The sequence below is a fragment of the Mytilus californianus genome, unplaced genomic scaffold, assembly GCF_021869535.1.
Source record: "Mytilus californianus isolate M0D057914Y unplaced genomic scaffold, xbMytCali1.0.p SCAF_46, whole genome shotgun sequence".
Taxonomy (NCBI): domain Eukaryota; kingdom Metazoa; phylum Mollusca; class Bivalvia; order Mytilida; family Mytilidae; genus Mytilus; species Mytilus californianus.
In genome coordinates this window covers 230,216-248,302 of record NW_026262697.1, presented here as the reverse complement: position 1 = coordinate 248,302, position 18,087 = coordinate 230,216, and the positions used below count along the sequence as shown (strand labels likewise).

The following is an 18,087-nucleotide window of genomic DNA, read 5'->3' as shown; positions in this document are numbered from 1 at the left end:
GCTTATAATACAGCCCTCGCACGGTCGGTCTATACTATAGACTAAAGCACATAAGCAAAAATGAAATACAAAAAATTACCATAGCACAATAACATAATGGCAGGATGTATAAATACAGAGCCACACCAAAAGGATATTAACAAATTGGACTAAACAGTAAAGGCTATGAATATACATTTATTTGGTCTGCAGTTTGACTATGTTGTGTTAGAACCTGTAGTTTACAGGATTTGCTGCTATAGAATAATCGTTCCTTGTCACTAGATTTATTTGGTCTGCAGTTTGACTTTGTTGTGTTAGAGCCCCTAGTTTACAAGATTTGCTGCTATAGAACAATTGTTCCTTGTCACTACATTTATTTGGTCTGCAGTTTGACTATGTTGTATTAAAGCCTCTAGTTTACAGAATTTGCTGCTATAGAATAATCGTTCCTTGTCACTTGATTTATTTGGTCTGCAGTTTGACTATGTTTTGTTAGAACCTCTAGTTTACAGGATTTGCTGCTATAGAATAATCTTTCCTTGTCACTAGATTTATTTGGTCTGCAGTTTGACTATGTTGTGTAAGAACCTCTAGTTTACAGGATTTGCTGCTATAGAATAATCCTTCCTTGTCACCTGATTTATTTGGTCTGCAGTTTGACTATGTTGTGTTAGAGCCTCTTATTTACAGGATTTGCTGCTATAGAATAATCCTTCCTTGTCACCTGATTTATTTGGTCTGCAGTTTGACTATGTTGTATTAAAGCCTCTAGTTTACAGAATTTGCTGCTATAGAATAATCGTTCCTTGTCACTTGATTTATTTGGTCTGCAGTTTGACTATGTTTTGTTAGAACCTCTAGTTTACAGGATTTGCTGCTATAGAATAATCTTTCCTTGTCACTAGATTTATTTGGTCTGCAGTTTGACTATGTTGTGTAAGAACCTCTAGTTTACAGGATTTGCTGCTATAGAATAATCCTTCCTTGTCACCTGATTTATTTGGTCTGCAGTTTGACTATGTTGTGTTAGAGCCTCTTATTTACAGGATTTGCTGCTATAGAATAATCCTTCCTTGTCAAGTGATTTATTTGGTCTGCAGTTTGACTATGTTGTATTAGAGCCTCTAGTTTACAGGATTTGCTGCTATAGAATAATCGTTCCTTGTCACTAGATTTATTTGGTCTGCAGTTTGACTATGTTGTGTTAGAACCTCTAGTTTACAGGATTTGCTGCTATAGAATAATCATTCCTTGTCACCTGATTTATTTGGTCTGCAGTTTGACTATGTTGTATTAGAGCCTCTAGTTTACAGGATTTGCTGCTATAGAATAATCGTTCCTTGTCACTAGGTTTATTTGGTCTGCAGTTTGAATATGTTGTGTTAGAACCTCTAGTTTACAGGATTTTGCTGCTATAGAATAATCGTTCCTTGTCACCTGATTTATTTGGTCTGCAGTTTGACTATGTTGTAATAGAGCCTCTAGTTTACAGGATTTGCTGCTTTAGAATAATCGTTCCTTGTCACTAGATTTATTTGACAGTCATGACAGTCTGTGTTAGTATTTGTAGTACTTTGGATATATTTAAAATAGGACTAAATACCATTTACATTTTCCAAAACAAAGGATCATGACAAATATTTAGTGACTAAGGCAATTGCTATAGTATTGAAATCACTTAGTGAGAATGTGGGTTGTTTTGTTTATTTCACCATAATATCAAATTGTTATTTTGATTTTAATTTTAAAATACATGAGTTATGGGACTTTCACTAATTTTTACCTATTGAAACATTTTACATTTTACAAAAAGTCATGCTTATTCTTTAATTGATTGAGATTTTGGTCATGTTAGATTCTTCAGTTCACATTAAAAATCTAGATTTTAGCAAATATTTTTCACAGCAGTCCTCAACTTTTTATAATAACAACATTTCCATATAAATGACAGCACTAGTTGTAAATGATTACATAACATTGGAGGATAATATTAAATGTGTTTTCACAAATTTTTCATTTATGGTTTTCTTTTCAGAAAATTTTCTCAGTTGTTAAAAAGTAATTCTGGAAGTTAATAAACAGACCACCAGAAAATCATGAGAAGTGCAGCCATGGAGCTAAGATCCAAATAAGTGTATGAATAGCTATGATGCACATTGCATAAAGAAATAAAATTGGAAGTCTGAACAAAAGAAAATTATAAACTTAATTATTATAGCCTTACATCATGGCATCTAGACTTACACAAGAGGAAGAAAACTATGTCAGGATGAGCTTGTTACTGACAGGAATATCTCCTCGTGCAGCACGAGCTTTGTTTGATCGTGAATTTGCCCCATCATGCTTAGATTCCTCACTGAAGAAAGAGTACAATAAACTGAAAGACCTTCAAATGAAGCGAATAATAAACCAGTCTCAGTGGAAACTCCTGACCCCCCGGTCACCTGGTAAGTATAGAGACATGTTTCATGTTAGTTACAGTGAAACTAGTATTCCCTAGATTTCCTGCTGAAAAACAGGGAGATAAGTCATATTTCAATCAAAAGTAAAATAACAAAAATACTGAACTCCACGGAAAATTCAAAACGGAAAGTCCCTTAACAAATGGCAAAATCAAATGCTCAAACACATTAAACGAACTGAAAACAACTGTCATATTCCTAACTTGGTACAGGCAAAAGGGAAACTCCTTTTCCCTAATTTTCTAGTAACTTTACAGAGACATGTTAGATGTCAGTCGCAGTGAAACTCCTTTTCTCACAATTTCCTGGTTTGTTGTGAGAGACATCATATATGTCAGTTACAAGGAAACCTCCTGCTACGAAGATTTCCTGGTATGTTGTGAATATAAAAATAAGAAGATGTGGTACGATTGCCAATGAGACAACCCTCCATCAGAGACCAAATGACACAGAAATTAACATCTATAGGTCACTGTACTGCCGTCAGCAATGAGTAAAACCCATACTGCATAGTCAGCTATAAAAGGCCATGAAATGACAAATGGAAAGCAATGAGAAAACTAACAGCCTGATTATTGAACAAAATAATGAACGAAAAACAAATATGATATACAGCAACAAACGACAACCACTGAATTACAGGCTCCTGACTTGGGACAGGCACGTACAGAATGTGGCGGGGATAAACTAGTTTGAAGGTGCCAACCCTCATGTTAGATGTCAGTCACAGTGAAACTCCTGTTCCCCTGATTTCAATGTACATTGTATGTTGTTAGAGACATGTTATATATCAGTGATAGGGGACCTCCTGTTCCTAAGATTTCGTGGTATGTTGTTAGAGACATGTTATATATCAGTCACAGTGGAATTCCCAGTTTCTAAGATTTCCTTGTATGTTGTGAGAGACATTTTATATTAAGTTACAGTGGAACCTGCTTTTGTCGAGCCTTTGACAGAAGTCACAGAAAGTGAGACATAGGGATAGTGATCCAGTGGCAGCGACAGTGGAGTTAACTTACTACTTAAATATGGAAAGCCAACGGGGTCAAAATTCTTATTTCGTAACTTGTCAATTTGTAACTTGTATCTTTGTAATTTCAAAATTCTTACTTCCTAAATTGTCAATTTGTAACTTGTATCTTTGTAATATGAAAATTCGTAATTCGTAAATTGTTAATTTGTAACTTGTAACTTGTAACTGTGTGATTTCAAAATTCTTTATTGGTAAATTGTCAATTTGTATATTGATGTTTTGTAACTTGTCGATTCGTTAAATGTCGATTCGTAAATTGTCAATTTGTATATTGTTGTTTTGTAACTTGTCGATTCGTTAAATGTCGATTTGTAAATTGTCAATTTGTATATTGATGTTTTGTAACTTGTCGATTCGTTAAATGTCGATTCGTAAATTGTCAATTTGTATATTGTTGTTTTGTAACTTGTCGATTCGTTAAATGTCGATTTGTAAATTGTCAATTTGTATATTGATGTTTTGTAACTTGTCGATTCGTTAAATGTTGATTTGTATGTTTTGAAACTTGTCGATTCGTTAAATGTCGATTTGTTAATTGTCATTCTGATAGTTGTATTATGCTAACGATCATTATGACGACAGATGGTGCTCGGTTTCCTCTTCGGTGTATAAGCCTCCTGTAAGTAGGAGCACTTCCATGTAGAGTATATACCTAAGTAATTTTATAAATCAATTATGTACAGCATATACAAATAAAAGAAAATAAATAGATAAACACATTGTTTGGTTTATATGGCATATATACCAGGGACTCGGTTTTATATAGAGGTGACCTCGAATAAACATGTATGTCTTCCAGACTGGTAAACACACCTGGCAGGGGTGTGTCACTTCCTGTAATTAGGTATATACTGATGTGTCGCTGGAATGGGCTCACTTATCAACTTCGCAAATATGTTACTGTCACTTGGCAGGAAATATCTTTTTAATATTTGACCGGGTCAAAATTAGACTAAATACATGAAATAAAAGACTAAGCTGGATAGTTCATACTTATATTGTTCAGGGCCGCAAATTTTGGACTAAATGTATGATGGGAGAAATGGGTTGATACCATGGCCATTATTCCTTAATATTATAATTAAGATATTGGAAAAATAATGTAATTTATATCTAATGATTTTTGAATACAAAAAGCACTGAAATTGATGAAAAATCATTATTTATTTGGCTCTTGAGTAATGAAGATAAAAATGTTTTATATCATGTACTTTGCAAAACAAATTGAATGAAGTGTTATTTTAAATGAGTCACTTAATTGATGAATACTATATATTAAAACTGTATTAGATATGTAATATTTTGTAATAAAATCTAAAGGAACCAAAAAACTTATCAAGGACCTAAAATGGACTACCCATATTTTCATCGTAACCAAGAATGCAAACTCAACCGTGACTAGGGTTCCTGATAAGGAATTTGAGATATTGCCCACCAGCCGAATGCAAGAAAACCGCATATATTTCACTTGTCAATATTGGAGTATGAAACAATAGTATATGTGACCCCTACACATCTACGAACATCAACAAGCTTGAAAGAATACAGCGACAAGCTGCGAGATTTATAATGAGGAGGCTACAAATCCAGAGAAGATGGTTGTGTCTCAAACACGCTCTTCAAAGACAAACAGACAAAACGCTTAAGCCATAAGCGAATTGTTCTGTACGAGATGGTTGAGGGGCTGGTTCTTGCTATAGAACCTGAAAAATAAAAAAAAAAAAAAAGCTCGTCCAAAAAGAACAATTGCTGCCTAGGGATTTGACAATTATCAGTCAATAAATATTGTGGAAAAACAGATCAAAAACTACACAAAGTGTTTTGAGATTTTAACGATCAAAATCTCACATTCCAACCCATTTTTCGTAAAAACGGTAATCGAGTGGTACATCCTTGAAGACACTGTAGTGCGCACACCGAGCGTTAACAGCTTCAGATACTGCTCTCGGCACCATCAATAACTTCTTAGCTTCTTGACCAGAAAAGTTTAGTAGGCATGTACAAATGAATGTTAATATATATATATAACATTAAACACGTCTAAATTGAAATAACGTCCAAACCTATGATTGCGTTGGATAAAAACCGCAATTTTATACGTGTGAATGTAAAACATATTTCGTTATAGAGGGGTCTAAATACAGCACAAACAACATTATATAAAATTATAAATATATGTCACCCCTTCCCCCTGAGACCTCAGTCAGAATCAAAAAAGTCCGATAATAGCATTTTAGGATTAATAGAAACCGTTTATTACCTGGGTTTTCACGTACTGGTTTAGCCTTTCATATCCGACTATATGGATTGGGTTTTTCTCATTGTTGCCTATAATTGCTTACATCGACTGTATTTGAACTTTGTTGGATAATTGTCTCATATTGTTTATTACCACATCTTCTTATATCTATTTACCCGAATAATTCAGTCGCAATGTTCCACTAATCTACGACTACTTCATTAACTTCGCAAGTAGGAGAGATCGATTACGTGAAGGGAATGAACTATTTGGGTTGTATTTTTCATATGGTTTCCGTTCTCGAACGATACGCCACCTGTCGTCTTCAGAAAACAAAATAAAACCTGTATACATGCCATATAAAAATAAAAATGTTATTATTCTTTTTGTTTTCTTTAAGATGCATTTGCTGTGCATTATTGATTTAAATTACTTGGGTATATATTCCATATGGAGGTGCTCCTACTTACAGAAGGCTGATTCACCGAAGAAGAAACCGAGTGCCATCTGTCGTCATAATGATCGTTAGCATAATACAACAATGACAATTTACAAATCGACATTTAACGAATCGACATTTAACGAATCGACAAGTTACAATACATCAATATACAAATTGACAATTTACGAATTGACATTTAACGAAACGACAAGTTACAAAACATCAATATACAAATTGACAATTTACGAATCGACAAGTTACAAAACATCAATATACAAATTGACAATTTACAAATCGACATTTAACGAATCGATAAGTTACAAAACATAAATATACAAATTGACAATTTACCAATAAACAATTTTGAAATCACACAGTTACAAGTTACAAATTGACAAGTTACGAAGTAAGAATTTTGACCCCGTTGGCTTTCCATACTTAAAAGCTTAATATTTTAGAAGGTAGAAGACCTGGATGCTTCATACATATATATATATATATATATATATATATATATATGCCTTATGTTATGAAGTTTCAGTCTGATATGTTCATTGTCGATGACCTCATTTTCATGGTTCAGTGACTACTTGAAATAAAGATTTTTTGGAATGTTAATATCTCTTTTATTATGAGTAAATGTATAACTATATTTTGTATTTGCATACCTTGCAAGGTCCTCATGTCAGGCAGACAATTTCCACTTGACATCAACCTCTTTTCATGGATCAGTGAACAAGGTAAAGTTTTCATGGTCAAGTCTATATCTCGGATACTATAAGCAATAGGTCTACTATATTTGGTGCATAGAATGATTGTACGGTGTACATGTCCAACTGGCAGGTGTCATCTGACCTTGACCTCATTTCCATGGTTCAGTGGTTAAAGTAAAGTTTTTGTGTTTTGGTCTGTTTTTCTAAAACTTTATGCAATAGGTCAACTATATTTGGTTTATGGAAATATTTTGTAATTTACATGTCAGTCTGGCAGGTTTTTTTTTTACCTTGACCTCATTTTCACGGTTCATTGCTCAAGCTAAATTTTTGTGTTTTGGTCTGTTTTTCTTAAACTGTATGCTATAGGTTAACTATATTTGGTGTATGTAATGATTGTAAGGTTTATATGTCTGTATGGCAAGTATCATGTGACTTTGATCTCCTTTTCATGGTTCATTGGTCAATGTTAAGTTTTCCTGGCTAAGTTTGTTACTTAGATACTATATTTGATGCACAGAAATCTTTTTTTTTCAAGTAGTCACTGACCAATGAAAATTAGGTCAAGGACAATGGACATTAAGTTATAAAGTAGGGTTTTGTTTCCATTAGCATGATTCATTTTTGTCGAGCCTGCGACTTTTGTTGCAGAAAGCTCGACATAGGGATAGTGATCCGGCGGCGGCGTTAGGTAACTTCTTAAAAGCTTTATATTTTAGAAGGTGGAAGACCTTGATGCTTCATACTTTGTATATAGATGTCTTATGTTACGAAGTTTCCGTCTGTCACATGTCCATTGTCCTTGACCTCATTTTCTTGGTTCAGTGACTACTTGAAAAAAAAAGTTAAAATTTTTTGTAATGTTAATTTCTTTCTTATTATGAGTAATAGGATAACTATATTTGGTATGTGCGTTCCTATCAAGGTCCTCATGCCCGTCAGACAGTTTTCACTTGACCTAGTCGACCTCATTTCATGGATCAGTGAACAAGGTTAAGTTTTTGTGGTCAAGTCCATATCTCAGATACTATAAGCAATAGGTCTAGTATATTTGGTGTATGGAAGGATTGTAAGGTGTACATGTCGAACTGGCAGGTGTCATCTGACCTTGACCTCATTTTCTTGGTTCAGTGGTTATAGTTAAGTTTTTGTGTTTTGGTCCGTTTTTCTTATACTTTATGCAATAGGTCTACTATATTGGGTGTATGGAATGATTGTAAGGTGTACATGTCCAACTGGCAGGTGTCATCTGACTTTGACCTCATTTTCATGGTTCAGTGGTCAAAGTTAAGTTTTTGAGTTTTGGTATTTTTTCTTATACTATATGCAATAAGTGAACTATATTTGGTGTATGGAAATATTCTATGATGTACATGTCAGTCTTGCAGGTTTTATTTGACCTTGACCTCATTTTTACGGTTCATTGCTCAGTGTTAAGTTTATGTGTTTCAGTCTGTTTTTCTTAAACTATAAGCAATAGGTCAGCTATATTTGTTGTATGGAAGGGTTGTAAGCTGTTCATGTCTGCCTGGCATGGTTCATCTGAACTTGACCTCATTTTCATGATTCGTTGGTCAATGTTTAGTTTTCTTGGTTAAGTCTGTTTCTTAGAAACTATAAGCAATAGGTCAACTATATTTAGTGTTTTGAATGATTGTAAGGTGTGTTTTTCTTACATCTTCCATTCCTTCCTAAAAACAGATAATATAATGCATTATATGGAAATGATCCTGTGATCTTCTATCTTACTCTAAGGATATATAAAGGTTATTTATAGAAACGATCAAGTTTCTGTGATCTTCTATCTTACTCCTAGGATTTATAAAGGCTTTTTTTTAGAAATGATCAAGTTTCTGTGATCTCCCCTCTTATTCTTAGGATATATAAAGGTTTAAAATTAGTCTTAAATCTTCAATGATTTGATGATCTTATATATTTTGTTTTTAGATGTACCTGATTCTAAAACATTTGATGTAACTCTAATAATAACGTTACTTAGAAACCTGACCCAACTAACCCCTCCTCATGGTGGATATGACCAGTTACCATCTGATAATGAAACTACACCTTCTTCAGATTTAGCCAGGATAAAATACTACAGAAATTTCCTGGCTCACCTGAAAGAGGGGAAAGTAGACAGAACTACATTCACCACAGCATGGAACAATATTACTAATGTAAGTTCATTTTAAATAAAATGTTACCATGGATACAAAATATACAGTTAGAATAATTTCACTAAAAGCCTGAAACTGAGATGTTTGAATTTATTTATGTCTGGGAAATATTCAATCATATGCATGGACCATGTAGCAGTCTATGAAGAAGATAATCCTGACATTCACAAACACTGTGTTAAAAGTAAAACAACAAAAATACAGAACTCCAAGGAAAATTCAAAACAGAAAGTCTCTTATGGCAAAATCAAAAGCTGCAGTACAAACACATCAAACGAATGGAAAACAACTGTCATATTCCTGACTTGGTACAGGCATTGTATTATCTCTTTAGTTCTTAAATGCAGTGTACATGTAAATCAGAAACTATAAGAAACTAATTTAGTTCTTACAAAACTGCTAAAACATTTACTTTCCTATGAAAACATTATACTATATTTATTACAAGATAGTTTTGGAGAAATGCTGAATTACTGGTTCTCTGCAACATGTTTATCTCAAGTTTAATATACAAAAATGTTTAACATCTAAACTATCTAAAAAGTATCTAGCCCATTCTTTTGGCCGTCCTCTACTATTGACATAACATAGATTTAAAATTCATAGTTTAGTATGCCATTTCATCCAGCCTGACTTGAATAACCAACAATGTAAACTATTACATTGAACCATTTCTTATAAAATGTTTTATTATAGGTTGCACTTTGTAAATACATCTGTTTCACAAACCATGCCTCTTTTTAGGAAATAAATAATATTCATAGATATTTTGTTTTGTTTACTTACTGGTTCCCAGATATGATCTTTATACTTCATACCATAGAGACATAACTTGGGAATGTTAACAGGATAAATACACATGGATAGTGGCTAAATTGAATTCTGAGGAAGATCCAAAGTGAAGGGAGGGTAGTACAGAAAAATTAGTATAAGTTCAAACTCTTAGAAGTTCAGGGCATATAAATGTTGAAAATATGCCACACAGCCCTATGTTTTGACCTTTGAAAAAAATAGTAGTGCATATGAACTTTCCATTCTAGGATATGATTTTTAATGAAACTTCATACTAAAAGTGGCACAGTTTTAGCTGTAAAAGGAGTTCCTATGGGAAATTGCATTGTCTATATTTACAGAAGTGCAATCTATAAGCAGCAATTGTTGCAGGTATCTTTTTATACAACCGTAAAAGATTTGCAGTCGTATAATTGTATGATGTTGTCGTCGTTGTCATCGTCTGAAGACATTTGGTTTCCAGACAATTATTTGAGTAAAAGTGTATAGATCTCTATGAAATTATATCACAAGGTCCCATATCAAAAGAAAGATTGGGATGGATTTAGGGGGTAAGTGTCTTAACTGTTAAGAAATTAAGGGCCAAAAACCAGCTTTTTTCTTGTTTCAGGACAATAACTTGTTTATAAGCAGATGGATCTGTATGAAAATGTAACACAAGGTTCTATACGCCAAAAGGAAGGTTGGGATTAATTTGGGAGGTTATGGCACATACTGTTTAGGAATTTGGGGCTAAAAAAACAGGATTTTCTGGTGTCGGGACAATAACTTGAGTACAAGTCTATGGATCTCTATGAAATTGTACCACAAGATTCCATACTAAAAAAGAAAGGTTGAGATTGGTTTTGGGAGTTATGGTCCTAACCGTTCAGGAAAAAGGGCCACAAAACAATTCTTTTCAAATACTTTGTATGAATTGCTGATGTCAATGGGATTTAATTCAAATTATTAAATTCTGGGGGTTCTTTAATATGCTGAATCTAACCGTGTATTTAAATTTTGGATTTTGGGCCCTGTTTTTATATTTGACCACATTGAATTCCAAAAATTTGATTTCAAGAAAAAATGAATTCTTGGGGTTCTTTGGTATGCTGAATCTATCAACCGTGTATTTAGATTTTGGATTTTGGGCCTGGTTTTCAAATTGGTTCACATTAAGGTCCAACTAGTCCAAAATTTAACTTAGTAGTGAAACAAAAATTGAATTCTTGGGGTTTATTGATAAGATGAATCTAAACATGTATCAAGATTTGTATATGATCCTTTACAAGACTTATAATGGTATACTGTTGCATGTTGTCCGTCCGTCCGTCTGTCTGTCCATCGTCAACATGTCGTACAATAACTTGAAAATGCTTTCACCAATTTGCATGAAACTTTGGTGAATTGTTTACATCTATTGACGTAAGCTCCCATGATTTTTATTAATTTTAGATTTTACATCACGAGTTATGGGGTTTTATTTATGAAAAAGGGGGATTTTCCACTTTTCAGACAATAACACAAAATTTTAGCAGTTTTCATGAAGCTTTGGTGACTTGTTTATATCTATAAAAATAACCTCCCTTTAGATTTTGGGATACCATTTCTGTCAAGCAATCTGTAGACTTTTACCAATGACGCCTTTCCAAGGCTCTCATGTCAACCGTTTTGTGCTTTACATTAAGGAACAACTCAGATTCTTAAGATCGATCTGTTTTAAAGAGTAAAATAAACAAACAGATTGAATTTAAACAACTTTCCTTTTATTTTATTTTCATAATTCTCATGTTTTGATATCTTCCCTTTTAGCTCACCATGGCCTGAAGGGCCCCATGTGAGCTTATGCCATCACTTGGCGTCCGTCGTCGTCTGTCGTCTTTTTGTCATCATCGTCGTAAACTATTTCAAGAATCTTCTCCTCTGAAACTACTAAGCCAAATACCTTCAAACTTAAATTGAATGTTCCTTAGGGTATCTAGGTTATAAATTGTGTCCGAAGTTTTGATCCATCAACAAACATGGCCGCCAAGGCTAAAAATAGAACATAGGAGACAAAAGCAGTTTTTGGCTTTTATCCCAAAAACTACAGCAGTTAGAGCAAAACTGAAAGGGAGTTATAGTAATAAATGGGTCATGATCTATCTGTTATGAAATTTTCAGACAAGTTCGACAACCCATTGTTGGGTTACTGTTGGAACTAATTTATTTTTATTAAATTTTACTGTTTTTGGTTATTTTTTTTAATATTTTAATAGATAGAGAGGAAGTATAAATGGCAATTAATGTTCAGCTAAGTAAGATCTACAAATAAGTCAACATGATCAAAATAGTGAATTGACCCCTTAAGGAGTTATTGCCCTTAAGATGTTTTTTTTTTTTACATTTTTTGTGAAAGTCTATTTTTGCAAAAATCTTCTTCTCTGAAACTACTTGGCCAAATACTTAAAAACTTTAATTGAATGTTCCTTAGGGTATTTAGTTTATAGATTGCATTCTTGGATATGATCCATTCAAAAACATGGTGGCAGTTTGGCTTTCATCTCAAAAACTAAAGCAGTAAGAGCAAAAACTGACATAGGTGAAAGTGTTAAACAGGTGAGTGATATCAGGCTCTCATGAGCTCTTGTTTATTTGCGTTTATTCTACAATACGGAAATCAGAATTAAGTAGTATCTATATTAATGGTTTTATATATTAAGCATCACGTCAAAGAGGGAATTCCGCTGTTTTGTTGAAATGCGAGAGTGGTTCCGTATAAAACTATCAGATAAATACTTAAGTGGTGTTGTTCCTATTATGTTATCTTTAGGAAACTTTGATAATAAACTTCCTTCAAGAAATGGAGAACCCAATGAAGGACGTAAAACTAACATATTATATACATCTTTGCCACAATTGACCTCAACCAAAAAAAATTCTAACAGTAAGTTTAAGTGATGAAGCGCATGCATAGTTTTCTTGACCTCAAGGAGTATGAGACTACCGTAAATGGTTGCTCTGGATTCCATACTCCATTGATTCATTTGCAACTCAAGTTAAATCATGTACAACATTTAAATGGAAAAAATGTAGTCAAAACCGTAGCGATAGAAGTAAAACACCCCTTAAGCACAAATGGAGTCTTCCATATTATCAATTAACGCTAAGAAACTTTATGCCACTTGTTGCTCATTGTTGAACAAATGTTTTTAAAAAGTCAAATTCATTTAGAATATGTTTTAATATTTAAGTAATCATCAGATTTGTTAATTTATCGTTTAATTAAGTTTTTTAAATGAGATGCATTTTCTCATTCTCATCTCATAGAAGGGCGATTATTTCTATAAAAAAACATAAATAATCTATTTATCGCTATTATGTGTATTTTCGAATATTATTTAATACAAATTACCGCCAAAAAAAGGCCTATTCATTGATAATTTTTAATTTTTTCTATGTTACTGTAATTGTGTGCGATTTTGTCCCATGTACATTTACTCCATATACTTTTATTTTCTTCTAATACGATAAGAATGCATTTTCTTTTTTGGTACTATTTATTTCGCGCAGGCTTATTTGATATATACAGCACAACGACTTTTATTCATTTGAAAAGTGGCGTTTGAACTGATCAGCCGGCGTGTTCAAAGATTGCGAACACCATTTTCACCGTTTTGAAAGCTCTATTTTGATGTTACAATACATGTAGACAGACAGACAATCATTTGTAGCAGATTTATGTAAAAAATGACATTTTTTTATATGTAAGAAACATGATTTAATTACTTTTATCAACTTCAAGTTGATTTATAAGTGAAATTCACGGTAAAATTGAAAGGAGAAAAATACTTTTTTTGTAGACATTTCAGCGCAGTCATCCGATAACGCTTTTATATAGTTCCGGCTAAACTTTCTGATTGGTCAACACTCTAGCGCGTGGATATGGATTAATACGCTGTTGCTAAGGACCTTAGAAACTAGCAATAATTTTCATTCTTAAGCGAGTCGAGTGAGAATGAAAATTATCGCGTAAAAAGATCAAAGGAAAAATACTGATAATAGTGATAATTACTAATATTTCTGCTTTGTTAAAAATCTGAGTAGATCAATGATGAACTCGGCCATTGATAGATTACCTGTGGATAGACTATTCCATTTAAGACAGGGGTATACTTTTGAATAGACTATTCCATTTAAGTCAGGGGTTAAAATCTGTTAAAACATCATGGAATAGGAGACTTGTTATTATCAAAAGACAGTGTCCAAAGCAAAATTTAGAGGCAAAAAAAATTATATAATTTGTCCGTATATAACTAGTAATTGGACTTGGTTGTTTTTTTTGCGGTCGTATATTGGTATGACGTTGGCGTCGTCGTTGTCATCGTCGTCCGAAGACACATGGGTTTTCGCACAATAACTTTAGTTTAAGTGAATGGATCTCTATGAAATTTTACCATAAGGTTCAATACCACAAAGAAAGGTTGGGATAGATTTTGGGGGTTATGGTACCAACAGGTAAGGAAAAAGGGGCCAAAAATTAGCATTTTTCTAATTTCCAGACAATAACTTGTGGAACGGTGTATGGATCTCTCTGAAATTATACCTAAAGTTTCCATACCACAAAGGGATGGTTAGGATTTGCTTTGGGGGGATATGACTCAAACCGTTTAGGAATTAGGGGCAAAAAAGGGGAAAAACAAGGGTGTCCTGGTTAATGGACAATAACTTTAGTACAAAACATAATTTAATGCATTGTCAGGGAGGTAATTCAAATACATCATTTGAATTACCTCCCTTACACTGCTTTTAAATTATGTATAAAGTAATGGTTAATGAACAATTAAGACAATTTAAAAGCAGTGTAAGGGAATTAATCCAAATACAACGTTTTGATTACCTCCCTTACACTGCTTTTAAATTATGTTTAAAGAAATGCATATTTATAAAGGAAGACCAGTAAAAATATCTGCAAATGTTGCATCTTTTTTTTTTACAAAAAAATCCATATGAAAGATTTGACACCATATTTTAAATTCTATTGTAAAATAGATTAAGTTAGCACTATGGTAAATTTAAATGGTAATTATGGTTGTTAACTCCATTGGAAATTTGAATTGAGTTTATGACCATATCTTGAGGGAAAGAATTTTTTTGGGGGAAAAAAAGGGGGGGGGGGGTAAAAAGAAATTGCAGGGGGGTCAATTTTTTCTCATTTCAGATTTCAGAAATTAAAAGAAAAAAATTCTTCAAATATTATTTTTTTTGCCAAAAAAGTGAAAAGTGTTAATACGCAACATAGTGTATTGCACAAAAGCAAAAAAAAAAGGGGGGGGTAAATTTTTTTTTTTTATTTTGTGGGGGGAAGGGGGGGTCAATTAGCAACAGCAAAGTGTATTGCACAAAAGCAAAAAATTGAATATAAATTCAAATCATGTAACCAATTCTAAGTTCTTTGACTACAGTTATTCTGTGTCAGAAACCTTTTATGTGTCAAATATTTAATTACAATCCAAATTCAGACCTGTATCAAGCGCGAATATTTCGTCCTTTTTTGCCCCAACTGTTCAGGGTTGGACCTCTGCGGTCGTATCCAGCTGCGCTCGGCGAAGCAATTTTTTTTGTTTTGCTGTTATCTTTTTGTCTAAAATTAAAAGATTTTCAAATATCAAAATGACTTTTCCAAATTTCATGGAATTTTAATTTCCTACCTGGTTGGGTAAAATTCATCTATTCTTCATGATCAAAAGACAGTATCCAGAGCAAAATTTAGAAATTATTTTTTTTAATGTTAATTTTTTTTAGTATTTTACTGATAAATGTACTCAGTTGTTCGTTTGCAGTTTACATTTAGATAGTTTGAGGTTAAAGTAGTTTAGACAGTGATATGAAGTTAAAGAACATAAAAATCAGAGTTCACTGTTAACCTATTAGAATTTTTGGTTAAATTGAATTGTGCCAATTGTTGTCTTAAAATTTCTTTTAAGTAACATATATATGTGTTTAAATGCATTAACGTATGTCGATGGTCAGTATCTTTGCAGGTTATTTGTTTTTAAAACTTAATTGCTTGAAAAGGAAAAAAAATACATATTTAAAAAAGACTCATCAACTTTCAAGAGCTGAGTGTATACCAACAGAACAAAAAGAGGTGCAAATTATTACACACATTCTAAAAGAAATTATACATGCAAAATTGCCGCAATAAATCACTCTCCCTTTCAAAATGTCTTTACATGCCCAATCCAGGTGAAAACATGGATAATTTTTAAAAAGTTGGCAGGTATATGCCGTATATTCGTTTTAAGGTTATGGATTAGTTTAAATGACCACTGCCACATGTGTCTTGAAAGGACATATTCTTTCCGTCTGTGCCAAACAAGCATGACAAAGTACAAAATTGTAACTCAAGTTACTGTTTTCTCGAAAGCTTTCATACATGGTAGAATTTATAATCTTGACCACGAACGTAGAATGGGCGTATCATGGGCTCATGGCGCTGCTCTTTATTGATTTTGGTCCCAGTTTTCAAGTTAGTCCAAATTGGGGTCCAAAATTAAACTTTTGTTTGATTTCAATAAAAATTGAATGTAAATGGGTTCATTGATATGCTGATTCTAATTGTGTATTTAGATTTTTAGATTTAGATTTTTTTAATCACAATCCAAATTGTTGTTTACTTCATGAAGACTTCTTGTTCTCTGTTAATTTTCAGGCTATCAGCCGATTAGGTGGACAGCCAATGAAACAGGAGTGTGATGACCTGAAGGTGAAGATACTGGACCAGACCAATCAGGAAATAATGCTGGACATTAAACGTTCAAATGATGAAATATTTGAATTGAAAAAGTCGGTGGAGAGCTTGAACAAGTCAGTGAAGGGCTTGAAGAGAGCAAAGAAAGCTTTGACAGTAAAAGTGAAAAAGTTAAAGACATCTCAAGAAGATACAGTACCATGGAATATTAGGGGTAAATATTGAATATTCAACAATTGTGATAGTTAATTAGAAGGTTCAATTTTGTCCAAATTGGCTTTAAAATCAAATATATTTCAAGCTATTTCTGATTTTCCAAATGTGTAAATGTTGAATCTATATACAGTACGTAGTTAAAACATTCTAAACAGCTGTCATCTAATATGATATTGCAGTAGTAAGTGTATTTTGCTGTATCTTTTCACAGGAAAAAATTATACAAGTTAATGCTTGTGCTATACATGATTGTATGTTAATTTAGCAAAAACGTACTTAAAATTAGCCTATATTCGGTAAAAATCTAAAATAACTCGTATATGACGTCTCTTTAATTACACAACAGTCAACAAGGCAAATATTCACATGCTCTGAAAGCCTATTTTCCTTTGCTTAAAATCTGTTATTAGTAATGATATCGTACAATGTTTTATTTTCAGTGAATTTACACTTGTCTAAAAAAAAACAAAATACACCATGTCCTTAACTGATGTTCATCTTGGGAATGCTTTACAAGAAAATGGACAAACTAAAAGACAATGTAAACAGAATAAAAACACTGTTAACAAGAAATTATTTTGTTCTGGAATAATTTTTTATTTTAGAAAAATTGATAACAAATGTTAGATGAAAACTAACCCAACTAAATAGGGTCAGTAATTCGTGCATGCCTAAGGTTAATTTTACTTTCACTGATAACTTAGTAACCCCCCTTAGCCATGCATGCATGGCTAACACTCCTAAATTGGGTTAGTTTTCATCATACATTTCTTATCAATTTTCCAGAATACAGAATTATTCCAGATTCAAATAATTCTTTGTTAATTTTTGTAGACAAAAAAACCTGTTTACATGTACCCCACCAGTCTATTGAAACATGTTAGGAAGGGAAACATTGAAAACATCATCTATGAATATTATGGATCAGTTTTGCAAAAGAAACCTTAAATCAAAAAGTAATTGAAATTGAAGAATAAAAAAGAAAAAAAGATACAAATTTCTTCTATAAGTCGTACAGATATTTTTGATATCCTAATACCTTAGGAAGACTGATATCCTAATATCTTAGGAAGACTGATACCTTAGGAAGACTGATATCCTAAGACCTTAGAAAGACTGAGTTTACTTTCTAAAGTCAGTTCCATTCTTTGAACACAGTTTAATTCAATCTCATTTGATAGTTATGATATATCGTTGTCCCATGTATATCAATATGAAAATAAGGATATGAGGTGTGATTGTTAATAAATCAGAAATCCACCAAGATCTTAAGAACAAGGATGTGTGCAACTACAGGTCACTTTATAGTCTTCAATAAG

At 32.7% G+C, this 18,087-nt stretch overlaps 1 protein-coding gene across 1 annotated transcript in view; it reads left to right on the top strand.

The window, feature by feature from the left end:
• The window catches only part of LOC127700019 (uncharacterized), a 64,627-nt gene that overhangs the window by 32,132 nt on the left and 14,408 nt on the right, over positions 1 to 18,087 (top strand). The window contains exons 3-5 of the mRNA XM_052203457.1: positions 2,018 to 2,429; positions 8,819 to 9,048; positions 16,514 to 16,766. Coding sequence (XP_052059417.1) covers positions 2,210 to 2,429; positions 8,819 to 9,048; positions 16,514 to 16,766 — 703 coding nt within the window. The 5' untranslated portion in view covers positions 2,018 to 2,209. The remainder of the gene's footprint in view (positions 1 to 2,017; positions 2,430 to 8,818; positions 9,049 to 16,513; positions 16,767 to 18,087) is intronic.